Source organism: Chanodichthys erythropterus, chromosome 20 (genome assembly GCF_024489055.1).
Source record: "Chanodichthys erythropterus isolate Z2021 chromosome 20, ASM2448905v1, whole genome shotgun sequence".
NCBI lineage: Eukaryota > Metazoa > Chordata > Actinopteri > Cypriniformes > Xenocyprididae > Chanodichthys > Chanodichthys erythropterus.
In genome coordinates this window covers 37305574-37333093 of record NC_090240.1, presented here as the reverse complement: position 1 = coordinate 37333093, position 27520 = coordinate 37305574, and the positions used below count along the sequence as shown (strand labels likewise).

General features: G+C 40.9%; 2 protein-coding genes across 2 annotated transcripts; one reads left to right on the top strand and one right to left on the bottom strand.

The window, feature by feature from the left end:
- Nucleotides 1–9740, top strand: sgms2b (sphingomyelin synthase 2b). The gene is made up of 6 exons (XM_067371257.1): nucleotides 1–120; nucleotides 2428–2934; nucleotides 4159–4276; nucleotides 4420–4573; nucleotides 7157–7329; nucleotides 7541–9740. Exons 2-6 carry the CDS (start codon nucleotides 2438–2440, stop codon nucleotides 7724–7726), a joined length of 1128 nt encoding a protein of 375 aa, XP_067227358.1. The 5' UTR covers nucleotides 1–120; nucleotides 2428–2437; the 3' UTR covers nucleotides 7727–9740.
- A 491-nt stretch (nucleotides 9741–10231) lies between these two features.
- Nucleotides 10232–18586, bottom strand: LOC137008820 (mucin-17-like). The gene is made up of 2 exons (XM_067370536.1): nucleotides 18535–18586; nucleotides 10232–18447 (listed from the first exon to the last, which is right to left on the bottom strand). Exons 1-2 carry the CDS (start codon nucleotides 18584–18586, stop codon nucleotides 10232–10234), a joined length of 8268 nt encoding a protein of 2755 aa, XP_067226637.1.
- Between the last annotated feature and the right edge of the window lie 8934 nt (nucleotides 18587–27520).

Below are 27520 nucleotides of genomic sequence, written 5' to 3'. Positions count from 1 at the left end.
CCACCCCAAAAGCCGTCGTTCAGAGAGTCTTCCGGCGCTAAACAGGTGAATCGTCTGCTTCTTATCAGTCGTCTCGTCGTTTGTTTTATTAACGCTGTGTTGGATTTTACATTTCATCAGGTATGTAAAGTGATTCTTGTTTGTCTCTGTTGTTGTTTTGCGTATGAATTGATTAAGTAGTCAAGTAAAAACCGTGAAATATCTCATGATCTGATGTGGTTTAGAATCATTTCTGTAAAGAAAGTCACAAAACCTGGTGAGTTTTCTGCATTTTGCGGCGTTTTTGACGTCTAGTAGGTTGTGTTTTGAGACGCGTTCTCTGTGTTTGTGTTTATTTCGGGATCTTGAGATGGTTTTACTGGCAGCCACGCGCTGATCCGGATCGATCATCATTCCATTAGGATCCGGATGGTTCTGGAACTCTCTTTTTTGGGCTCCGGTGATGCTGAAGGTCTCAAGGGGCGCGCCGCGCGTTCACAGGTGTGAGGTCAATGACTTCTGCGGCAGCTCAGCAATGCTGTCAAATCAGATCAATTAACTGTCAAACATTTACACACGATGAGTCGAACATCCTGTGACTTTCACATGCACCATTGTAATTCTGTGGTGTATTCTTTAACCTGTTCACTGTCGCTTAAATCTTGTCGTTTATGAATGCTCAGACCTAAGGAGAAAGTGTAAAAGAGTTATAGAAGTTTGTTTACTGCAACATATTCACACTTTTTTTGGGTTAAATGCATCATCTGGGTATTTGAAGTGCACTTCTAATTGTTGGAATTATCAGTGTGAACTCTATTGATACTACAAACCAGCATAGAATTTGGACGCACCTAAATATTGCATGTGTCTTCCTACCTTCATAAATTAGAATCATATAGATATGAAATTTGTAGTTAATTTCTGTGGTTTTAGTGGAGGAGAATCTAGACGAATCAGAGCGGCTCAAACCGGTCGGACTGCTGTAGGGTCAGTCAGATCTGAATGAGAAATGTGAACATGTGTCACCGGTTTCAGGGTGTGTCTTAGGTTCTCACACAAACACACACACACACATTCACAGTGAAACGCCCAAAGATTTGTAAAGTGTACTAAATAAACCCACCCGCCTACAGGTTCTATATGATGGAGGGATATAATTACAATATGAATGGAAAACGTGTCAGAAATGGTTGGAATATGAGTTTAGTTCATGCATTTATAATCTTGTTAATGTCAAACATGACAGCAAAGAGGAGAAAACTAAACATAAAATTGCTTTTTTTATTCTTTTTTTTTTTTTTATTAAACAATGGTTTATTGAACAAATTGTGTCTCTCTCTGTAAATAAATTCAATTATAGTTAACATTTTCTTAAGGATAACAAAAAAGCTATCTCAGCTAATGCTGTAAACTATGTACCTTTCTTGAACAATTACAATTAACAACAAAGCCAAACTATTAAATTCATTTGATATTTATTATTATATATAATAATGAAAACATGTAAATTGCACACAAGGCAATGATTTTATAATCTAATTATAAAATTATTGTTCAATTATTTACCTACTATTATTCATTTTTTGAAATGGAATCATTTAGATGGTCACTGTTCTAACTTGTTTCATGACAGAATTATTTAAACATTAATAAATTAAGACATAACTAACAGTTTAAGTTGATTGTATAAGTTAATATAATGCATATATTTAGTGAAAGGAGTTCATTTCTCTAGTGAACTAACATGCTGTGGACACTGAATGACTTGCCTGAGGTAAATGCAGTGCTATGTGAGATATTATTCTCAAGCTGTTTCCACGGTTGAAACACTGGTTGAAAGATTACACGTAAATATATCTATGTATAGATCGTCTGTTCTTCCTGTTGTGGTGGTTAGCAAATAGTGTTGCATTACCGCGCACGCCCCCTTCTGGATTGGAGTATGGATCGCCTGTGATTGACTACATTTGTCGCCTGACTGTATGCACCGAACCGTGATGGTTATATATTCTTGTTTGTTTTTTACTCTTGAACACACCTGCACATGACCAGCCTGAAAAGTCTAATTTTTGATAATGATGTAAGCTAAAATGATCAGAATTTATTGGACATATGCAACAAATTTGTGTTTTCCCCCACTAAAGTAGATGGAGCTGTACTGAACTTGACTGTACTTGTTTTCAAGATGAATTGCCTTAAAATGATTGGTTAAATAGAAAGAAAACAAGCCGTTTGCGTTTGTCATGTATGTACAATGTCATAAAATGGCAAATAACTATTTATTTCTGAGACAGTCATTGAATCAGTCACCGAGTCAAACATATTGAGGTCATGTGACAGCAGTTTGACGTGTTTATTGTGGCATACTGCATATTGTTTACAATATTACATTAAATATTGTGTTTAATATTAAATAATATAGTATTCCACTCTGTTTTTGTGTTTTAGTATATAAGCGATGGCAGCATCTCAACTCCTGGACGAACAAGATGACGTAGACAACGGCGACTTCCATGTGATGGTGATGGTAGAGGATAGGACATGCCCCCAAATCGGACGGACACACCCCTCTCCGGACACGCCCAGTAGCGGTCAGGTTGCCGACAAGCCAATTGACAGCAAGCCAAAGCGTTTGGCACGGGGTTTCCGAAAAGCCTTGCGGAAAAACCAGGATTACATCCGCATCGCCATCCCAAAGTCCAGCATCTCTCAGCTGCCGTCGGAATGGTGGAAGACGGGAATCGCCTTCATCTGGGCCGGTTTTAACCTCATCCTTACGACCGTCATGATCACTATCATCCACGAGAGAGTCCCGGATAAGTCCGTCAGCCCACCGTTACCGGACAAGTTCTTTGATTACGTGCCGCGTATGGAGTGGGCGTTTTCCGTCACCGAGGTCAACGGAATGATCCTGGTGGCTCTGTGGTTCATTCAATGGCTCTTCCTCAAGCACAGGTGAGAGTCTATCTGGATAGAATCATTTCTATGGTCTAACCAACTTTGATTTGAAGCAAAAAAAAAGAAAATAGGACAAAAAAACAAAGGTACAAGACTGTGAACTTAACAGCTTTAGTAAGGGAAAGAACTACAATCCCATGAAGCATTGCAAACAGCATAATCATAATTATGATAAATATAAACCTAGTCATTTAAAAATGTTGATTAAATATATAAAAACAATATATTCTAAGTTGATTGCACAATATGCATATGTATACAGATATTTAAAAATATTGAGAGTGTAGAGAGATTACATCATTCGCAGTGCATCATGGGAGTGGGCGGAGTTAAATAGCTGTTTTGGCATGATTTGCTCACTGCCACTCTGATTGGTGGGATTTTCTGTACAGCATCATGGGTAATGTAGTTTATCGCTATGAATTAAGCATATTAAACATGATTATTTTAAGTTGAAATAATGCAAATGGAGAATTCAAATTTATACAAATATTAAAAAATATTGAGAGTATAGAGAGATTACATCATTCGCAGTGCTTCATTGGAGTGGGCGGAGCTAAATAGCTGTTTTGGCATGATTTGCTCACCGCCACTCTCTGATTGGTGGGATTTTCTGTACAGCATCATGGGTAATGTAGTTTTCCGCTAAAAATTACGCTGTTAAACATGATTATTTTAAAAAATAAGGCAAATGAAAATGCTATTTTTTAAAAAAAAAAATTATGCAGCTCTGCGACGCGTTTCTTGCTGTGAACAGGTCTTAAAGAAAACTATAATGATAACTATATTAGCATCCACAACACACCAACAAACGATATCGTCCTGTTTATTATTAACACGTGCTGCAGTTTTGTCTTCTGTCACTTTAAATGCTCTTTAAAGCAGAATGGATTCTGATTGGCTGTCAATGTTTTTATCGTTCATCACCTGGAAAAAATTTTTTTTACGAAAGCGATTCCAGCAATATCGTTTCTCTGTGCCATAAGCATTGTAGTTCTGCTGTTCTTAGAACAATTTTTAGAAAGTTGTAGTTTTTGTCTGTGGTGTGAACGGGCGTTAAGGTTGGGTTAAGCTAGCAGCATTGCTATTTTTATTTAGTTACTCCCCAACACCGCTTTCAAATCATTGCCTCGACTGTTGATAAAACATCATATTGTATGCAGTTGCAAATACAAACTCAACTCAATCCCTTGATTCCTCCTCGTCCCGTTGTGTTGACAGAGCCATCGTGGGCCGAAGGTTTTTCTTCCTGCAGGGAATGTTGTATTTGTACCGTATGGTCACCATGTACATCACAACTCTTCCGGTTCCCAGCATGCACATGGACTGCGCCCCGAAGGTGAGTGCTGCTCAACCAACACCAACATGGAGTAAAGGGTCTCCAGATCAAAACACGGGCAAAAAAGGAGAAGGAACTAGGGATAAAAGCAATGTTTGGAAAAAAGTATTTCGTTTACCTCATGTTCGGCCTTCTCTCTGTAGCTCTACGGTGATTCTCACGGCAAGATCAAGCGAGTTTTGCAGCTGGTTTCTGGAGGAGGTTTGTCCATCACAGGCTCCCATCTCATGTGTGGAGACTTTCTGTACAGTGGCCACACGGTCATGCTCACCCTCACCTTCCTCTTCATTCAGGAATGTGAGTATGAGGAAACCATTATTGTCTTTTTTACCACCATGACTGCCCAATTTTACCAGCTTTTTTTTAGTCAGCAGCCTCTTGAAGTGAATTTAATGATGTAGAACACATGCTCTTGCACACTGTCCTTCAGAAGTAGTGTTTTTGTCTGCTTTAGTTGTGATCGGGTCTCAATCCGCTTCACATTCACACTGTTGTTCTGTTACGCATTGATCAAATGAGTATTGGCATCCCTAACTTTCAGTAGGGTCATTCCGTGTCAAATCAACCAGAGGTCCCGGCTCAAATGTTTGATTTTGTTAATATTTTTTTCTGTAGAAATGCAAACATAAATTGTGATGAAAGCCAAAATATTAAATGTCACAGATGTGTATTTACTGTATATTGGTCAAAATGACCATTTTCACCTGAGATTTGGAGCCAATTTACAGGGGTGTAAAAATGACTTTAGAAAGATGGCAGCATCATTATTTTATTTTTACACAGAGATTGGTGGATCTATTAGTAAAATCTGTTGACTTTATCATTATGTGTTTCATTATATGCCAACAGTGACAGTTCAAAAATGGCACAAAGCACTTCTTGTGTTTTTTTGTGTCAAGTTTGCATGCCTGTAACTCAAGAAGTATTAAAGATATCTTAATATCCTTTTAGATTCTGTTTTTTAACAAACTTTCCTTTTAGTATCTTCATTTTAAAGGCCCTCGCTGGTTCAACCCCAGAGATATGGAGATCTTAATGCGGATCCATGAGTAAATTGTACACATTTTCAGTGGTTAAAAAGCAAATGTGTGTGCAAAGTGACACACATTTGGTTTTTGATCACTGAAAATGGGTAAAATTCAACGGTTTGAACATGGAGCTGCTTTGAGATCCCCATATCTATGGTACTGAACTATATAGGGCCTTGAAAATGAAGATTTCAAAAGGAAAGTTTAAGAATGAGAATCTAGAAGGATATTGAGATATTTTGAATACTTTTAGAGTTACAGGCATGCAAACTTTGGAAAAGGAGTATTTATGGCATTCAGACAGGTATTTTCTATGCAATTTAAATGATAGAAAAACACGAGATGCATTTCTAGTTTCAACATTATTTGTTCTTCAGATATTCCTCTTTAAAAAAAAAAAGTTTCAGTTGTGTGCAAAGTGACCCACATTTGGTTTTTGACCACTGAATGTGTGCACAATTTATCAATTTACTCATGGAGCTGCATTAAGATCTCCATATCTCTGGGATTGAGCCATCGAGGGCCTTTAAAATGAAGATACCAGAAGGAAAGTTTGTTACGAACCAGCATCTAAAAGGGTGTTAAGATATCTTTAACACTTCTCAAATTACAGGCATGCAAACAAGAAGTGCTTTTTGCCATTTTTGAACTGTCACTGTTGGCATATAATGAAACACAGATTGATAAAGTCAACAGATTTTACTGACAGATCTACCAATCTCTGTGTAAAAATAAAACACTGATGCTGCTGTCTTTCTAAAGTCATTTTTACACTCCTCTAATTTGGCTCCAAATCTCAGGTGAAAATTGTCATTTTGATCCTCTTCTTCAAAATAGTGGATTATTCAGTAAATATACATCTGTGACATTTGATATTAGCTTTCATCACTATTTATGTTTGTCTTTCTACAGAAAAAATATGAACAAAATCAAAAATTTGAGCTGGGGAATATTCCAAAATTTGGTTGATTTGACACGGAATGACCCAATAATGTTTTTTAAGGTTATGTAAATATTAGGACAAAATAAGGTTTATGGAACATTCTTATAACATTATAAAGATTTGAAGTACGTTCTCGTGATGTTAAGGAAACGTTCTTAGAACAATGTTCTCGGAACGTCCTTATGTTGATATTTTCTAAATGTTTTTAGAATTCCTAGCAGAAAACATTGTGGAAATTTTTGTGGAACATCCATATGATATTATTTGTTTTTTAATGAATGTTCTTAAAATGTTAATAAAAAATGATTTTGGAATATTTTACACAACTAATGAACTAAACATATTTTGGGGCTATTATTCTCAGAAAGTCCTTAAAAAATCATTAGAAGGATTAGATAACGGGGATAAGATAAATTTCTCAGAACTGTTCAATAACGTTCTTCAGTAATAACGATAGAATGTTCTCATAACATTTTCAAAATACTCAAACGGAATGCTCCTCTAACATTCCCATAACCAAGAAGAAATGTTCTTTATGCTGTACATCAGAAAAATTGGCGAGCCAACAAGGAGCCATTATAAAAAAAAATTTTTTTTAAAAACGAAGGTGTTTTTTTTTCTTGTGAATGGCCATGTTAGATTAAATGTTCATGTTATATTTTTGTTGCATTTGTGGGTTCATAAAAATGTAACTAGTTGTTTAAAAGAGGCATATAATATAGTAATATTCAGGCTACTAAATCAAATCAATATTGCATGTTTTGAGTTATTGGCAAATATTGTATTATTAAATATTGAGCGTTCACAATCCCAAATGTTTGCTCTGAGAGCCTCTACTTGAATGGCGCAATGTTAGTTCTTTCTGTTTTGGGTGGTTCCGTTTGTAAGTTTTGTTGTTTTGTGTCATAGACTCACCCCGCTCGCTGTTTTGGCGTTGTTATCACGTGATCTGCTGGTTGCTAAGTGCAGTGGGCGTGGTCTGTATCCTGATAGCGCATGAGCATTACAGCGTGGATGTAGTGGTGGCATATTTCATCACCTCACGCCTCTTCTACTGGTACCACACTATGGCCAACAACCAGGTAAAAGCCCACGGAAACTACATATCCTATAAAAGCAACATTTTTTTAAGTAAATAAATGCAGCCTTGGTTAAAGCATGAATTATTCCAAACTTGGTGTACATCAAGTACACTAATAGTGTAGATAAACGGATAAAGTTTTTTTGTTTTTACTAAATGGCAAATTGGACCAAAATAATCACCACGTTTTGGATCCTCTCCTAATTTTGTAGGCATTAAGAGGATCTCCTCACAACTATCTGAACCGAACGTGGTGGAACCTTGTGTTTAACTTCCTGGAGAAGAACATTAAGACAACGGTTCCCTGCACGTTCTCATGGCCCGTGACGCTTCCATCTGCGTGCTTCAAGAACCCGTGCAAGAGCTACTCAAAAGTGCAGAGCACTCGAGATGAATGACACGATCAAGTGTCAGACTGTGCGTTTGTTGGGTAACAAAGTCACTGTGATGGTAGAAATGTAATTGTGAGTGCACCACAAAACACTATTTGTGCAAATTTAGGTCCTGTTTACTTGAAGTGCCGCCCCTCGGACCTGTCAGAGCTTTTACATGCTTTTGTTGGAAGAAAATGTGTCGTTCCTGGTGGTTAGTCAAGAGTTTATATCAGTATCAACATGCGCCATTCTGCAGCAGGGATAAGACCATTCAGTGTATGTTCCTGGTAGGATTTTGTCACATCCTACTCAGACATAATCAAGATGATTATATTCTCAATGAAGGATTGAAAAGTAGTTGTATAGTTTTTAATTTATGTTCATTGCCTTGTGAAAGAAACGTTTTATTTGTTTTATGAAGGTTGCAAAATAAATACTATTTTCTTAAGTTCTTATTTCACAGATTACACTTTCTATTTGTGGTGTTTGCTTATTGTTATGTATCTATTCTTATACTTATTTTTCAAGTTTAGTGCAGTTTAAAATTTTAAAACTGCCAAGTCATGCTGATTTGTGGGGAAAAACATTGAGCCTAAGCAGTAGATCTGTGGGCCTATGTGACAAATAAAAACGTTTGACCTTGATTCGTTCTGAACATTTGTGCACATTGCAAAATATAATTTGATAAAATGCAAATTACATTTTGAAGCTTGCTGGGATTTGTAAACACTCTAGACTTAATGCCCCAAAAAATGGTTGATAAACATGTCTTTTTAGTTAACTGTTTTGGTAGTAGAGTCTCTTCACCAAAACATCATTGTGAAGATACTCTACTTTTGATGGATAGGATCAAACCTTTGGAAAATGTCAGATATCACAATTGCATGATGCAAAACATACAACTACAATGTTTTATTACAAATAAACTAGATTAATTTGAGTTCCCAGAATTAGCTTGGCTTTAAAAGCTTAACCTTTGATTTAAGTTCAAGTGGTGGAAGTTGACATTTTGCACAGAGAGATGCAATACACAAAACCACTTTAAACCACATTGTGCCAATTCTTAAACATGCAGTTTAAGGATGTGTTTAAATAACAATGTACTAAAAATCTAAAAGTTTCTCTTACATACAGATGACAACATTGTCAAAATGATCCCTGTTCGCATGGATCCATAAAAACTACTAAACACTGTATTCGGTTAAGTCTGACGTTACGCTGCAGGGCTTACGAGTCCAAATGCTCCATCTCACACCACAAGAAAACAACAAATGGTGCTAATATATACACACAATGTGGTGTAATACTTCCAAAAAATAATCATAACCTTTATCTCCATACCAAAATCCCAGATGGCCAGACACTGATTCATCTTTCATAAACTGTTAAAATATTAACGTCTGACGCTGTGAGCACGGAGACTGTTGTGTAGACTAAGATTTTTAAATCTTTAACTTTAAAATGTTAAATTTTTAATATGAATAAATAGCGCTCACAAACGGCTGTGGGGATACCATTCTCAAGTGAAACGAATCGAGGCTTGGACCCAAAAACGGCGTTCCTTACGTCATGACTTAAAGTCCCCCTGTAGTCAATTATTTTATCCCTTAAAAATCATCTTTGATTACCAAAATGACATTTTAAAAAAACAAATAAAATTCAAGTGAAAAAAATTCATGCCTTAAAATAGCTTGAATGTAACTCTACAACCTTGCCTCATTTAATATACACGGATCAATGAATATGCATATTAGCCCCACCTCCACTCACGCCAGCTCGGAGAGTCTGTTGCTTCAGTGATTTGTTGTTTGCGTTGTGGCTACATGAAATAAATGCACATCCTTGAATGAGCGCGGATTTCTAGCGTATTTACTTGAAGTTATCAGGCAGGCTAATATAGGCTAATAATAATTTGCACATTGTCTTAAAGCATATAAAAAAAAAAAATAAAAAAAAACACTACATAGAATATAAACATTAAAAACTTGATTTTTCACCACAGGGGGTCTAAGCGTATTATGCAGGTCAGGCCAGTAGTTGGTGATGCCACAGTAAATAGTACATGCCTGCACACATGTAAATGCATCTCTGCTGATTGTAGTAGTGGTATATAATCTACATGTTGATGGAAAAGCATTAATAAACAATATCTTGAGCAGCACAAACAGTCCTGTAGTCCACAATTGTTTTGATTGTCAAGCACTCATGCATGCCTATAGACTAATCGCAGTGTGCATGCAGAGGTCAGTTTTCACAAATTTGCATTGTAGTTCGAAGACAACACCATCTTTTCACTTTGACACCTCCCAAAACCACCCTCCCAACACCACTCATGTGAATAAACAGCCAAGATGCACAAGTTTTGTTTAGTTTAGATTATAACCATGTAAATGCCTCCATAGTATAAAGATTAAGGAAAAGTTGAACACTTTGACATTAATGCAACCTTCTCTGTAAATTAGGAGACAGTGCAAACGTTTAAAACAAAAAAATCTGGTTTTATTGACTTAAAAATCAGAAAGGTGGCAGTTATGGAGATGAACATGAGCACATCGTCAACTTCCCTTCAACCTCAGGGACAGGTCTAGACTCTGTCAACTGCCAATCAACCTCAGCAAGGAGAGCGCTGGATTCTTCAGTGGGGACAGGGATTGATTCAGTCAACTTCCAGTCAACCTCAGCAAGGAGAGCACTGGATTCTTCAGTGGGGACAGGGATTGATTCAGTCAACTTCCAATCAACCTTGGCAGGAAGATCGCTGCATTTTTCAGTGGGAAGAGGGCTAGACTCAGTCAACTTCACATCAGCCTTGGGAGGGAGAGAGCTGGATTCAGCAGGAACAGGACTAGACTCAGCCAGCTTCCCATCAACCTTGGCAGGAAGAGGGCTGGATTTCTCAGTGGGAAGAGGGCTAGACTCAGTCAACTTGACATCAACCTTGGCAGGGAGAGAGCTAGATTCAGCAGGGACAGGGCTTGATTCAGTCAACTTGACATCAACCTTGGCAGGGAGAGAGCTAGATTCAGCAGGGACAGGGCTTGATTCAGTCAACTTGACATCAACCTTGGCAGGGAGAGGGCTAGATTCAGCAGGGACAGGGCTTGATTCAGTCAACTTGACATCAACCTTGGGAGGGAGAGAGCTGGATTCAGCAGGGACAGGGCTTGATTCAGTCAACTTGACATCAACCTTGGGAGGGAGAGAGCTAGATTCAGCAGGGACTGGGCTTGATTCAGTCAACTTGACATCAACCTTGGCAGGAAGAGAGCTGCATTTCTCAGTGGGAAGAAGAGGGCTAGACTCAGTCAACTTGACATCAACCTTGGCAGGAAGAGGGCTGGATTTCTCAGTGGGAAGAGGGCTAGACTCAGTCAACTTGACATCAACCTTGGGAGGGAGAGAGCTAGATTCAGCAGGGACTGGGCTTGATTCAGTCAACTTGACATCAACCTTGGCAGGAAGAGAGCTGCATTTCTCAGTGGGAAGAAGAGGGCTAGACTCAGTCAACTTGACATCAACCTTGGCAGGAAGAGGGCTGGATTTCTCAGTGGGAAGAGGGCTAGACTCAGTCAACTTGACATCAACCTTGGCAGGGAGAGAGCTAGATTCAGCAGGGACAGGGCTTGATTCAGTCAACTTGACATCAACCTTGGGAGGGAGAGAGCTGGATTCAGCAGGGACAGGGCTTGATTCAGTCAACTTGACATCAACCTTGGGAGGGAGAGAGCTAGATTCAGCAGGGACAGGGCTTGATTCAGTCAACTTGACATCAACCTTGGGAGGGAGAGAGCTGGATTCAGCAGGGACAGGGCTTGATTCAGTCAACTTGACATCAACCTTGGGAGGGAGAGAGCTAGATTCAGCAGGGACTGGGCTTGATTCAGTCAACTTGACATCAACCTTGGCAGGAAGAGGGCTGGATTTCTCAGTGGGAAGAAGAGGGCTAGACTCAGTCAACTTGACATCAACCTTGGGAGGGAGAGAGCTGGATTCAGCAGGGACAGGGCTTGATTCAGTCAACTTGACATCAACCTTGGGAGGGAGAGAGCTAGATTCAGCAGGGACTGGGCTTGATTCAGTCAACTTGACATCAACCTTGGCAGGAAGAGAGATGCATTTCTCGGTGGGAAGAGGGCTAGACTCAGTCAACTTGACATCAACCTTGGGAGGGAGAGAGCTAGATTCAGCAGGGACTGGGCTTGATTCAGTCAACTTGACATCAACCTTGGCAGGAAGAGGGCTGGATTTCTCAGTGGGAAGAAGAGGGCTAGACTCAGTCAACTTGACATCAACCTTGGCAGGGAGAGAGCTAGATTCAGCAGGGACTGGGCTTGATTCAGTCAACTTGACATCAACCTTGGGAGGGAGAGAGCTGGATTCAGCAGGGACAGGGCTTGATTCAGTCAACTTGACATCAACCTTGGCAGGGAGAGAGCTGGATTCAGCAGGGACAGGGCTTGATTCAGTCAACTTGACATCAACCTTGGGAGGGAGAGAGCTGGATTCAGCAGGGACAGGGCTTGATTCAGTCAACTTGACATCAACCTTGGGAGGGAGAGAGCTGGATTCAGCAGGGACAGGGCTTGATTCAGTCAACTTGACATCAACCTTGGGAGGGAGAGAGCTGGATTCAGCAGGGACAGGGCTTGATTCAGTCAACTTGACATCAACCTTGGCAGGGAGAGAGCTAGATTCAGCAGGGACAGGGCTTGATTCAGTCAACTTGACATCAACCTTGGGAGGGAGAGAGCTGGATTCAGCAGGGACAGGGCTTGATTCTGTCAACTTGACATCAACCTTGGGAGGGAGAGAGCTGGATTCAGCAGGGACAGGGCTTGATTCAGTCAACTTGACATCAACCTTGGGAGGGAGAGAGCTAGATTCAGCAGGGACTGGGCTTGATTCAGTCAACTTGACATCAACCTTGGCAGGAAGAGAGATGCATTTCTCGGTGGGAAGAGGGCTAGACTCAGTCAACTTGACATCAACCTTGGGAGGGAGAGAGCTAGATTCAGCAGGGACAGGGCTAGACTCAGTCAACTTGACATCAACCTTGGCAGGGAGAGAGCTAGATTCAGCAGGGACTGGGCTTGATTCAGTCAACTTGACATCAACCTTGGGAGGGAGAGAGCTGGATTCAGCAGGGACAGGGCTTGATTCAGTCAACTTGACATCAACCTTGGCAGGGAGAGAGCTGGATTCAGCAGGGACAGGGCTTGATTCAGTCAACTTGACATCAACCTTGGCAGGAAGAGGGCTGGATTTCTCAGTGGGAAGAAGAGGGCTAGACTCAGTCAACTTGACATCAACCTTGGCAGGGAGAGAGCTAGATTCAGCAGGGACTGGGCTTGATTCAGTCAACTTGACATCAACCTTGGCAGGAAGAGAGCTGGATTTCTCAGTGGGAAGAAGAGGGCTAGACTCAGTCAACTTGACATCAACCTTGGGAGGGAGAGAGCTGGATTCAGCAGGGACAGGGCTTGATTCAGTCAACTTGACATCAACCTTGGGAGGGAGAGAGCTGGATTCAGCAGGGACAGGGCTTGATTCAGTCAACTTGACATCAACCTTGGCAGGAAGAGGGCTGGATTTCTCAGTGGGAAGAAGAGGGCTAGACTCAGTCAACTTGACATCAACCTTGGGAGGGAGAGAGCTAGATTCAGCAGGGACTGGGCTTGATTCAGTCAACTTGACATCAACCTTGGGAGGGAGAGAGCTGGATTCAGCAGGGACAGGGCTTGATTCAGTCAACTTGACATCAACCTTGGGAGGGAGAGAGCTGGATTCAGCAGGGACAGGGCTTGATTCAGTCAACTTGACATCAACCTTGGCAGGGAGAGAGCTAGATTCAGCAGGGACAGGGCTTGATTCAGTCAACTTGACATCAACCTTGGGAGGGAGAGAGCTGGATTCAGCAGGGACAGGGCTTGATTCTGTCAACTTGACATCAACCTTGGGAGGGAGAGAGCTGGATTCAGCAGGGACAGGGCTTGATTCAGTCAACTTGACATCAACCTTGGGAGGGAGAGAGCTAGATTCAGCAGGGACTGGGCTTGATTCAGTCAACTTGACATCAACCTTGGCAGGAAGAGAGATGCATTTCTCGGTGGGAAGAGGGCTAGACTCAGTCAACTTGACATCAACCTTGGGAGGGAGAGAGCTAGATTCAGCAGGGACAGGGCTAGACTCAGTCAACTTGACATCAACCTTGGCAGGGAGAGAGCTAGATTCAGCAGGGACTGGGCTTGATTCAGTCAACTTGACATCAACCTTGGGAGGGAGAGAGCTGGATTCAGCAGGGACAGGGCTTGATTCAGTCAACTTGACATCAACCTTGGCAGGGAGAGAGCTGGATTCAGCAGGGACAGGGCTTGATTCAGTCAACTTGACATCAACCTTGGCAGGAAGAGGGCTGGATTTCTCAGTGGGAAGAAGAGGGCTAGACTCAGTCAACTTGACATCAACCTTGGCAGGGAGAGAGCTAGATTCAGCAGGGACTGGGCTTGATTCAGTCAACTTGACATCAACCTTGGCAGGAAGAGAGCTGGATTTCTCAGTGGGAAGAAGAGGGCTAGACTCAGTCAACTTGACATCAACCTTGGGAGGGAGAGAGCTGGATTCAGCAGGGACAGGGCTTGATTCAGTCAACTTGACATCAACCTTGGGAGGGAGAGAGCTGGATTCAGCAGGGACAGGGCTTGATTCAGTCAACTTGACATCAACCTTGGCAGGGAGAGAGCTAGATTCAGCAGGGACTGGGCTTGATTCAGTCAACTTGACATCAACCTTGGGAGGGAGAGAGCTGGATTCAGCAGGGACAGGGCTTGATTCAGTCAACTTGACATCAACCTTGGGAGGGAGAGAGCTGGATTCAGCAGGGACAGGGCTTGATTCAGTCAACTTGACATCAACCTTGGGAGGGAGAGAGCTGGATTCAGCAGGGACAGGGCTTGATTCTGTCAACTTGACATCAACCTTGGGAGGGAGAGAGCTAGATTCAGCAGGGACTGGGCTTGATTCAGTCAACTTGACATCAACCTTGGCAGGAAGAGAGATGCATTTCTCGGTGGGAAGAAGAGGGCTAGACTCAGTCAACTTGACATCAACCTTGGGAGGGAGAGAGCTGGATTCAGCAGGGACAGGGCTTGATTCAGTCAACTTGACATCAACCTTGGGAGGGAGAGAGCTGGATTCAGCAGGGACAGGGCTTGATTCAGTCAACTTGACATCAACCTTGGGAGGGAGAGAGCTGGATTCAGCAGGGACAGGGCTTGATTCTGTCAACTTGACATCAACCTTGGGAGGGAGAGAGCTAGATTCAGCAGGGACTGGGCTTGATTCAGTCAACTTGACATCAACCTTGGCAGGAAGAGAGCTGCATTTCTCAGTGGGAAGAGGGCTAGACTCAGTCAACTTGACATCAACCTTGGCAGGGAGAGAGCTAGATTCAGCAGGGACTGGGCTTGATTCAGTCAACTTGACATCAACCTTGGGAGGGAGAGAGCTGGATTCAGCAGGGACAGGGCTTGATTCAGTCAACTTGACATCAACCTTGGCAGGGAGAGAGCTAGATTCAGCAGGGACTGGGCTTGATTCAGTCAACTTGACATCAACCTTGGCAGGAAGAGAGCTGCATTTCTCAGTGGGAAGAAGAGGGCTAGACTCAGTCAACTTGACATCAACCTTGGGAGGGAGAGAGCTGGATTCAGCAGGGACAGGGCTTGATTCAGTCAACTTGACATCAACCTTGGGAGGGAGAGAGCTGGATTTCTCAGTGGGAAGAGGGCTAGACTCAGTCAACTTGACATCAACCTTGGCAGGGAGAGAGCTAGATTCAGCAGGGACTGGGCTTGATTCAGTCAACTTGACAGCAACCTTGGGAGGGAGAGAGCTGGATTCAGCAGGGACTGGGCTTGATTCAGTCAACTTGACAGCAACCTTGGGAGGGAGAGAGCTGGATTCAGCAGGGACAGGGCTTGATTCAGTCAACTTGACATCAACCTTGGGAGGGAGAGAGCTGGATTCAGCAGGGACAGGGCTTGATTCTGTCAACTTGACATCAACCTTGGGAGGGAGAGAGCTGGATTCAGCAGGGACAGGGCTTGATTCAGTCAACTTGACATCAACCTTGGGAGGGAGAGAGCTAGATTCAGCAGGGACTGGGCTTGATTCAGTCAACTTGACATCAACCTTGGCAGGAAGAGAGATGCATTTCTCGGTGGGAAGAGGGCTAGACTCAGTCAACTTGACATCAACCTTGGGAGGGAGAGAGCTAGATTCAGCAGGGACAGGGCTAGACTCAGTCAACTTGACATCAACCTTGGCAGGGAGAGAGCTAGATTCAGCAGGGACTGGGCTTGATTCAGTCAACTTGACATCAACCTTGGGAGGGAGAGAGCTGGATTCAGCAGGGACAGGGCTTGATTCAGTCAACTTGACATCAACCTTGGCAGGGAGAGAGCTGGATTCAGCAGGGACAGGGCTTGATTCAGTCAACTTGACATCAACCTTGGCAGGAAGAGGGCTGGATTTCTCAGTGGGAAGAAGAGGGCTAGACTCAGTCAACTTGACATCAACCTTGGCAGGGAGAGAGCTAGATTCAGCAGGGACTGGGCTTGATTCAGTCAACTTGACATCAACCTTGGCAGGAAGAGAGCTGGATTTCTCAGTGGGAAGAAGAGGGCTAGACTCAGTCAACTTGACATCAACCTTGGGAGGGAGAGAGCTGGATTCAGCAGGGACAGGGCTTGATTCAGTCAACTTGACATCAACCTTGGGAGGGAGAGAGCTGGATTCAGCAGGGACAGGGCTTGATTCAGTCAACTTGACATCAACCTTGGCAGGGAGAGAGCTAGATTCAGCAGGGACTGGGCTTGATTCAGTCAACTTGACATCAACCTTGGGAGGGAGAGAGCTGGATTCAGCAGGGACAGGGCTTGATTCAGTCAACTTGACATCAACCTTGGGAGGGAGAGAGCTGGATTCAGCAGGGACAGGGCTTGATTCAGTCAACTTGACATCAACCTTGGGAGGGAGAGAGCTGGATTCAGCAGGGACAGGGCTTGATTCTGTCAACTTGACATCAACCTTGGGAGGGAGAGAGCTAGATTCAGCAGGGACTGGGCTTGATTCAGTCAACTTGACATCAACCTTGGCAGGAAGAGAGATGCATTTCTCGGTGGGAAGAAGAGGGCTAGACTCAGTCAACTTGACATCAACCTTGGGAGGGAGAGAGCTGGATTCAGCAGGGACAGGGCTTGATTCAGTCAACTTGACATCAACCTTGGGAGGGAGAGAGCTGGATTCAGCAGGGACAGGGCTTGATTCAGTCAACTTGATATCAACCTTGGGAGGGAGAGAGCTGGATTCAGCAGGGACAGGGCTTGATTCTGTCAACTTGACATCAACCTTGGGAGGGAGAGAGCTAGATTCAGCAGGGACTGGGCTTGATTCAGTCAACTTGACATCAACCTTGGCAGGAAGAGAGCTGCATTTCTCAGTGGGAAGAGGGCTAGACTCAGTCAACTTGACATCAACCTTGGCAGGGAGAGAGCTAGATTCAGCAGGGACTGGGCTTGATTCAGTCAACTTGACATCAACCTTGGGAGGGAGAGAGCTGGATTCAGCAGGGACAGGGCTTGATTCAGTCAACTTGACATCAACCTTGGCAGGGAGAGAGCTAGATTCAGCAGGGACTGGGCTTGATTCAGTCAACTTGACATCAACCTTGGCAGGAAGAGAGCTGCATTTCTCAGTGGGAAGAAGAGGGCTAGACTCAGTCAACTTGACATCAACCTTGGGAGGGAGAGAGCTGGATTCAGCAGGGACAGGGCTTGATTCAGTCAACTTGACATCAACCTTGGGAGGGAGAGAGCTGGATTTCTCAGTGGGAAGAGGGCTAGACTCAGCCAGCTTCCCATCAACCTTGGGAGGGAGAGAGCTGGATTCAGCAGGGACTGGGCTAGACTCAGTCAACTTCACATCAACCTTGGCAGGAAGAGAGCTGGATTTCTCGGTGGGAAGAGGGCTAGACTCAGTCAACTTGACATCAACCTTGGCAGGGAGAGAGCTAGATTCAGCAGGGACTGGGCTTGATTCAGTCAACTTGACAGCAACCTTGGGAGGGAGAGAGCTGGATTCAGCAGGGACTGGGCTTGATTCAGTCAACTTGACAGCAACCTTGGGAGGGAGAGAGCTGGATTCAGCAGGGACAGGGCTTGATTCAGTCAACTTGACATCAACCTTGGCAGGAAGAGGGCTGGATTTCTCAGTGGGAAGAAGAGGGCTAGACTCAGTCAACTTGACATCAACCTTGGCAGGGAGAGAGCTAGATTCAGCAGGGACTGGGCTAGACTCAGCCAGCTTCCCATCAACCTTGGCATGAAGAGGGCTGGATTTCTCAGTGGGAAGAGGGCTAGACTCAGTCAACTTCACATTAACCTTGGGAGGGAGAGAGCTGGATTCTTCAGCAGGGACAGGCCTTGATTCAGTCAACTTTCCATTAACCTTGGCAAGGAGAGAGCTGGATTCTACAGCAGGAACAGGACTAGACTCAGTCAACTTGACATCAACCTTGGGAGGGAGAGAGCTGGATTCAGCAGGGACAGGACTAGACTCAGCCAGCTTCCCATCAACCTTGGCAGGAAGAAGGCTATATTTTTCAGCAGGGACAGGGCTGGATTTTGTCAATTTCCCATCAGCCTCAACAGTTAAAGGGCTGGACTCAGTCAAATTCCCATCAATGCCTAAAAGTTGGTTTAAAAAAAAAAAAAAAGCTGCAGTTATCTTTCCTTATGGTCAGTGTCAACCTCACAGTATCAGCACGGAGTTACCTTTTTGGACAATTAGCCCAGATGCATTATTCAAAGACACCACAATAGCCATATTACACTTTGCTACCACTGGCTGTATTGGATATTGGTTATTCAAATAAGGACAAGACAATGAACCATCTGGAAAACAAAATGCATAACATCAATACCAAAAGTCACCAGGCTTCATTGAAATTAACCACGCAATCTAAACAAAAAGTCAGTGTCAACTAGTGATGGTACAGTTGATGTTGGGGCTCCAATGCTCTGACGCAGGTTTTCAAAGCACTATTGTATCACACACTGTACCAATGCTTGTATCAAAGTGACCACACCACGTGATTGACATTTTGAACATCATGCAGTAACGGCAAATCGAGACAGCTGGTTTGAAAAAAATTGGTGCTTCACTAATACATAAAGGAAAATGGATTTAATCATTTTATTGCTGGGGTCTCAGAGACCCTGAACAGAACATAAGGGTCACCCAAAATATTAACTACTCACATCAGTTATCACATCATTGTAGGTTTTAGATTATTGATCAATATGTGAATCAGTTGACCAGGCTACACATGACACGAGTAGTGGTCTCATTGTCAAATTAATTTAGATGAGTTTACATAAGATTAAAACTAATTCAGAGTGATTCCATAGGTCACAGACTTCCAAAGTTTGGTCACATGCTTTTTCAAACCATAGATCTGCTCCGTGAGGATTTAGATATGGTGAAAAAAAAAACAAGTCTGACCACCAGATGCTGCTGATGTACGCTGTTAAAAGCTTTGAATAATGAAATTTTTTTTTGCACAAATTGATGAAAGCCTCAAATGCTTCAGAAAGCCTATGTTTCCCCATCACTAGCATCAACATAACCAAATAAGAATTACAAACCTTTGCTCTCCAAGCGTACTTGCTCAATACCAGTTTGGTACAATTGACGGCCAACTGGAAAAGCAAGTCCTAAAAACAAGATGCAAGGTCAAATATATTTGTACTTAATGTATTTTACATATTACACTAAGGTGAAAACTTTACCATTGAGCACCAATTGGTGACAAAAAAAGACCAAAAACATAAAACTTGAAACTGTCATCTTGATTATAGACAACACTATCACCAATCTATCTATACTTTCTAAAACAAGCCTCAAGCCTCAAGGCAGGGCTTTTAAAATAACACACAGATTTTCATCACCTGGGTTTCTTGTTAGTGACAATTAGTGATGAAGGACCAGGACGTTAACATTCCCATGCACTTATTGGTTGGTTGAAAAATTACTAATGGGGTTTATGCGCATGCTCCAAGTCTTATTCTTTGTTTTTAGTGTATCTCTGTTGCAGAATTACAGTGCCACATACTGATCTGGCATGTATACTACATTGTTTTGAGTCGTTTCAGTGGTTTCTTGGGTACAAAGATATTTTTGAGACGAGGGAGAAAAAAAAAAGATCGGATAGGGTAAGCTCTGGCTTCATGTGGATGTAGCCTAGAAGAAAATATTTGTTTTTCTTAGTTTAACATTTTTTCAGAAAACAAGAATTCACATTTTAAGTCATTTTGCTTGAGTAAATGATCTTGATTTAGAAATGTTTAGATATTTGTACTGGAAAACAAGACAATAATACTGAGGAAAAAATGCAGTTACAATCTTGCAGTGGGAATGCATTTCTGGAACTTTACTAAGTACATAATTTATTCTTATTGGTAATATAGACATAGATAATGTTTTCTTTCATAAAGCAGTTTTCATACAGCAAAATCTTATAGACAAAGACAAAATACAGACACTTCACAGTAAATAATTTAATAATAAAAGATCAACAATGAAAAAAATGAAATGTAACACAGTGAGATATTATCAAGCTTTTTGTTGATTTTTGTATGTGACATAGCAAGAGTTTGTATTCTAAATAATACCTAATTATTGATCACATTAATAGGCCATCACATTAATAGGCCATCAATTGGCCTAACTGATGAGTTAACGAGGCACACAGATGAAAATGGTTCTTGGTGTGGTTTTAAAACACCTTGTTTGATTAAGGAGTCCACATGTGTTGACTGATGGTTTTAATAGGTCAGAAAATGAGTGTTGTTAAAATAATCATTCTAGTGTTTTTTCTGTCACCAGTTATGGAATGGCAAGTTATGTTATAGAATTAAATGTTGTAGATCTACAGTTTTTACAAGCTTTTTTTTTCTTCAGCACTCAACTCCTCAGTGGAGCATGGCCTCTCTTCCTGGAACTTAAACGGATAGAATGTTGTGTGTATATATAGATCTTATTCACCATTTTGATTTTTAATGGGAATGAAAGTGAGTCTGTGAGGGATCCCTTCAATGGGATGTTCTTTAATGTGTTTTTGGGTTGTTCTGTTGATGGAACACTGCAGAAATGTCTAAGAAATTTCAGTAGACAAACTCCAGAGAGCATGAGTTATGAAAAAAATAAGTGCTCTGAGCTTTTTACATCAGATGCGATTCAAAGTATGGTAAGTCTATCCCTCAGTCTTGCTACTGCTCTAAACAATGTCCATAGACACTAAAACTGCCCAGTTACATACAATACACTTGTTATACTGTTAGACTTTTTTTTTTTTTTTTTTCACAGGTGATCTGGTCAGTAGCAAACAGAACATTGATGGACAAAGTCTATGAGAGTAAAAAAAACATGCACGGCTAATCAAAATGGTACTTGTGCTTATTCAGATTGTTCAAACTGACTTAAAAGATGTGCAAACCCATTTGGGAGTGGTGACTTTCCATGTGTTCTCAACTTCCCTGAAGTTATGGTTAACCCTTAAATGCATGACTGTTTCTCCAATCATTCTTACATATTCGGGTCTTTATTGACCCGGATCTATATTTAACACAGATGGATCTCTACCTGTCGTGATAATATAAAACTCCTCTGATATTAGAGTAACAATTACAGAAGAATAAAATAAATTGTATTTTGTTACCTTTTGGAGCTTGAAAGGGCTCCGTTTGAGCAGATGTTTTATGCCATCATCACTGTCCTCGTCAGAGCTCATTTTCCAGTAAAACCAGCAAATAATGGGCTAGTTTTATGTTTGAGCTCACGAATATGAGCCCATTCGCGATCTCAAACATATTCTCAGAACTATATAATTTTCAACATCTTCAAAATCAATATTTCGATCGCTAACAGCTTCACCAGATCCATCCAGTAACGGTCGTTAGCGACCCTATACAATTTTTACAAAAAATGAATACAAAAATAGGCATTCTTTTATAATTTTGATTTTTTCTTGTTATATTCTTTATAATGAATTGATTAAATTATACACTTTCCGGTTTCTCACACAGACTGATTGTTTCGTGTCTTAGGACATCAATGTGTCGTCACGAGCCGTCGGGTTTAATTTGGGTGTGTCTGTGCAGGTGTGGTTTTTTTTCACACATAATTTTGTTCCCATTGACATGCATTATATGACTGACAGACGGCAACGGCTGTAAAAATCATTTGTGTTCTACTGAAGTCACCTGCATCTCGGATGCCCTGGGGGTAAGCAGATAAACATCAAATTCTCATTTTTGGGTGAACTATCCCTTTACAGGTTATTCTGAGGAGTCTGGTTCCACTCAAGGCAACTTTAGCCAGGACGCTGCAGGTTCGGTCCAGACTTTTTATTTGACGTGACTCTCTGTATGAATGTTAAGTGTTTCTAAAGATGAACTCCCTTCTGGAACTTCAGATCTGTTTGGTCAACCCTGAATGCTTGTTCTGAAAGTAACATTTAGATCTGTTTGTCACTGAAACATTTTTTGTCCTTGGAATTTGCTTGACTGTATCCCAATAAAAGACTGGCCTATTTAAAAGCTTCTTTTCATTCTGAAAGTTTAGTAAAGGTTGTGAAGCATGCACATGCATTTCATGAATTTGCCCCATTGACCAACCTGACAACAACCTGAACCCAAATACATGTGAAAAGGTGTAATGGTGCATTTAACAACTGGCTCTTATTTTTTTTAAGCGCTTGCATCACTATTAGACTACTTGTCCAATGAAATGGTGCAGAAGTTAACTGAATTGAGCTGAGTAATGATGCATTGTCTTCTGTAGAGCTGCTTTATAGCAGAATTTCTCATGTTGGAAGTTTGCATAATTTTTGTTTTCCAGTTTACTGTAAAGCTGCTTTGAAACAATCTGTATAAGGTTCTATAGAAGTCACGGAGTTAAAGTTGCTTGGAATCATCCGATCCAGTAAAACACATTTAACTGTGTTTAAGTATGTGGGGAATGATAACCTAAAATGGTGTCCTGGGTGCTTGAACTGTGTCATGCTGAGTTCTTACAAATGTGACATGGTCAGTTTGTGTATCTCCAGAAGGGGGCGCTGCTCACACCATAAAACCTGAACAAAACCTGCATTCCTCAGAATTCCTCAGCATGTCCAAACAGGTCAGCAGCTCTATATGCAGAAGTGTGTTGATGTTTTTTTTTTTTTTGGTGGCATCTATTTAACATGCAGTATTCCATAGGTTAGTACAATCTTTAAATTACTGTAACTCAATGGACATGTGCACTTGTGCGATGTGTGAAGTGCATTTAGTCTTTCACTTTCTCACTGACACTTTTTCATTATCTCCCCCACATTCTCTCACTTCCTTGTTTGCCTAAAAAGGGCATATTATACTGAGGGAAGTATATGTGTGTGGGTGCAGGTTTGGCTATACTTGTGAGGGCAACTTATATAGTAACAACGACTAGCGAGGACATTTTACCAGTCCTCACTAGTTAAATAAATATTTAAATGTTTTTGTTTAAATCATGTTTTGCACCTGTTTCTGTAAGAGTTGTTAGGCCATGGAAATTATAAAATGTAACTGATATAAAATCAGTTGAAGTCTATGCAATATCCTCACTAGTATAGTGAAACAAACGTGTATGTTTGTGTGCGCAGGGGCTATGTGAGAGGAAGAGGTTGTGAGAAGAGAACAGGATGAGTGGAAATAAGAAAGAAACCGAGAGGAGGGTGTTTAAGATCTGATGAGAATCCTCACATGCATAACAGACAGTTTCTCCACTTCCTGTCAGAGACAGGAAGTCACTGAGTCAGTGCAGCACTGAAGGTGGGTGTGTGTGCGTGTTCCTTTTTTAGTGGTTTTTGCATCTTTATTATTGGGTTCTATTTGATGCCGTTTATGATTGGCCGTCTGCTGCTGAACATCTCGCCTTAACACTCTAGCACTGGGCTGTTTCACACTATAACTTTATCGATATAATTGAACCTTGCAAATGTGGTGCTAACCCTGATCTGAAGCAGAATTTCGAAATTTCAAAAGCGGTTGGCTTACAAAATTGCAAAGACAACGTGATGTGATTAAACCATTAACACTAAGTAATAAGATTTATTAATAAAATAATGTGTTTGGTTGCTGTTACTTTACCTTCATGTCAGAAAGTTGTGGCCTTTCAGGTGCTTTATTTTAAAGCACACAATTGCTCTCAAAGCTCACAATCTTTGCAGAATGGACATTTTCTTTCATGTTTGACTGGCAAATGAGTTTCCTCTTAACACACAAGGCTTTTTCTTAGCCAACCACAAACTCCGCCCAGAATTACAAGCTGACATTGACAGCAGACTGTAGAATTTCCCTTTAGCTTCCACTCAACCTATAAAACAGAAATTAGCATGGCTGTGAAGGTACCTCAGACACGCAAAAAAAAGTGTTTACAACATAAAAACCTTTTAGGACTGACTCATCAAGTTTAAGTGTCATCATATGCTTCTGTAGTAGACACAGGTCAATGTGATTTCAACTTCAAGGTTTAAAAAAGTGCTTAAAATTGAAGAACTACACTACCCATAATACCACTGTGAAAGAAGGCATTGATACAACGGAAACCTCAATCACAGACCTTCAGCCACCAATAGTTTCCATGCACTCTCAATTTACTAATATATATATATATACATACATACCAATAATTTACAATAAAAGTCAAATACAATTTTTATATTTAAAATTTGTCACTACACCTGCATAGCTTCAGCCTATGGGGATTTCTTATGTGTGTGTTCAACATTTGCCTAAGTAGAGGAATTTAGCTATTAACATGTAATATTTAAATGATATTCTGCTGAAATGAACAAAATGACTTGAAAAAAGATTTGTTTATTTTGCTGAACGAGATTCAAATATCAGAGTCTGTAAAATGATCTGAATTTCCCATCGCTCTACTGAGCGAGACGCGAGCACAACAGTCAAACACGTCCATCTAGTGTGCGTTTACAAAGAAAAACAATGGAAAAGTAGCACAATAGAATGGAAAAATGCACTTTGTGTGAACCGACCCTAACGATACACAATCATCCGCTTTATATGATAAACAGATATTAACTTAACTTTGCATTTATTCATGTATAAATACTGATCAATTTGCACACATCAAATATGGTTAATGGAAGCATAAGACACACATTTTCGAGCTTCACCTGAATCATGGATTACTTATGTCTTCAAGTGAATGGACACATTCATGTTACTGAGCATGAATCCAGAGGTCTTCAACCCTGCTCCCACTGTCCTGCAAAATTGATTTCCAACCTGTTTCTGCATACCTGCCTGTGATTTTCAAGTGATCCTGAAGAGCTTGATTAGCTGGTTCAGGTGTGTTTGATTTGGTTGGAGCGAAACTCTGCAGGACAATGGGTCCCCAGGAGCAGGTTTGGAGACCTCTGACTTAAAGGGTTAGTTCACCCGAAAATGAAAATTCCATCATCTATTACTTACCCTCATGTCCTTCAATATCTGTAAGACCTTTGTTCATCTTCGGAACACAAATTAAGATCTTTTTGATGAAATCTGAGAGGTTTCTGTCCCTCCATAGAGATCCAATTCAACTACCACCCCAAGGTCCAGAAATGTAGTAAAGACATCATTAAAGTACTCCATGTGACCCCAGTGGCTTAAACTCAATTTTATGAAGTGACGTGAGTGCTTACTTTATGCAAAACAAATAATTTACCACTTTGCGTACAAAACTACTCATCTGCAACACAAGAACTTCATGCATGTTGTGTTCAGACTCGTGCGTCAACTCAACGCACATGCGCGAGTGTTCACGATAGCATCACGACGCATGTGTGTTGTGTTCAAACGTGCACACGTCGCATAAGACACATTTTTGAGCTTCACCTGAATCATGGATTACTTATGTCTTCAAGTGAATGGACACAGGATGAGTAAATCAATACATTTTCATTTTTGGTTTAACTATTCCTTTGAGTTTTGTTGTCTGGTCCATCTCTTCCATATTTGGTTTTCTTTGGGTTTTCATTATCCATTTTATTTTCTATGAAAACTTACCACTATCTTTGTTAACAAATAACATTTTAATGGTAACAGAATTTTGTTTCAGCAAGTTGCTTAAGTTTCCCTTACCTAAGAAGTGTTTAAGGGATTATATGCAATATCCTCATTCCCTTATAAGGGAAATCACGGTTGTCACTTTAAAAAACTTAAGGTGCTTTAATGCAACTGGGCACAGAACCTTATTCAGCTGTTCATCAGTGTTTATCAGGAGCTCTGGACGTTGTACTATTAGTTTAGTGATTTAATGAGCTTTTTATTGACTGAAGATCTATTCTTGTGCAATCTCTCTGCTTACTTCGCTCACAAAGGCCTCTCACTGATCAATTGTCTTGATAAACTCAAAGATACGGATTTCTCTGCTCTGTCTGTGCTGGCCTCAAATACATTCTACACAGCCAGCGAAAAAATCAGTGAGTGTTTGCCTCGCAGGCATACATTCTTTTTTCACTACATTAGTCAGCGTGTGTTTGCATGTTATGATAGAAATGTCTCTCGCTCTGGTCAAACCAGTGAGAACATGAGCATGAATTCCACAGCTCCAGTAGATTTGTCTTCTAAACTCTTCAGCACTCATTAGACTCCGGTAGAGTTTGCAATGCTCAAATCTGCTGTTTCTCCTTCATTACCATGTTTTTTCTCTCTTAAAAGCAAAACAGAAGACAATTAAAAACAGAAATGACATTTTGCATAAAGAAAATCTTTATATTTTAGTATTATTTGCATCCAACCCTTGCACTTTTGAGACACTTTTTAATTCACATTAGATTTTCCTGAATGAAACACTTTTAAAACATTACTGCAATACAGTGCAGTCATTTCTCATGAAAATGTCATGTGCCTCATTTTCTTAATGCAAAATACACTCTAAAAAATGCTGGGTTGAAAATGGACAAACCCGGCGATTGTGTTGTTTTAACCCTGTGGTTGGGTTAAATGTTTGCTCAACGTGCTGGGTAGTTTTATTTAACTCAACTATTGTTTAAAAACGACTATGTCTGGCTTAAAATGAGCCCAAAATTTGGCATTTAAAATCCAACATAATTTCTAGAGACAACAATAATAATCAAAAGGTGAACATTTATATATAAGCAATTTAATAAATGTTTATTGTTTAATTATTATTCACTAAACTTATTACGAAAATGTTAATTTAATAAACGTATTAATAAATGTTCATTTCCAACATATTTTGGGTTGTTTTTAACCCAGCATTTTTTACAGTGTACAATTGAAATTTTTTTTTCTTTTGAATCCAAGATGAAATTTGACACGTTCTTGACAGGTCAAGTCCCTCACACTGTTAATGGGTGAAATGTTACAGCTCTGGTCCTGCCTTGTTCTCTCACATGGCACAATCTGATTGGCTACTCCAGCATTCACTTCTCAGTGTCGTTTGGTCTGACAGATCAACTTGAGAAGAGAGATGAACTCCACCACAGCATCTTCAAACAGTCAGATACAGTAGTGGAATGAAATTCAGTTCATCTCATTCACGTTGACTGTCTCTGTAATTCTTCCTGTCATATCATGCAGCTTGCAGATTCACAAACAGGATGTTGCGGTCACACTCTGCTGTATTCTGCCGCCTTCTTTTTCTGTCTCGTTTTGCAAAAGGCCAAACTCTGGCCTAACCTGCGACAAACTCCAGATCAGCTCAAAC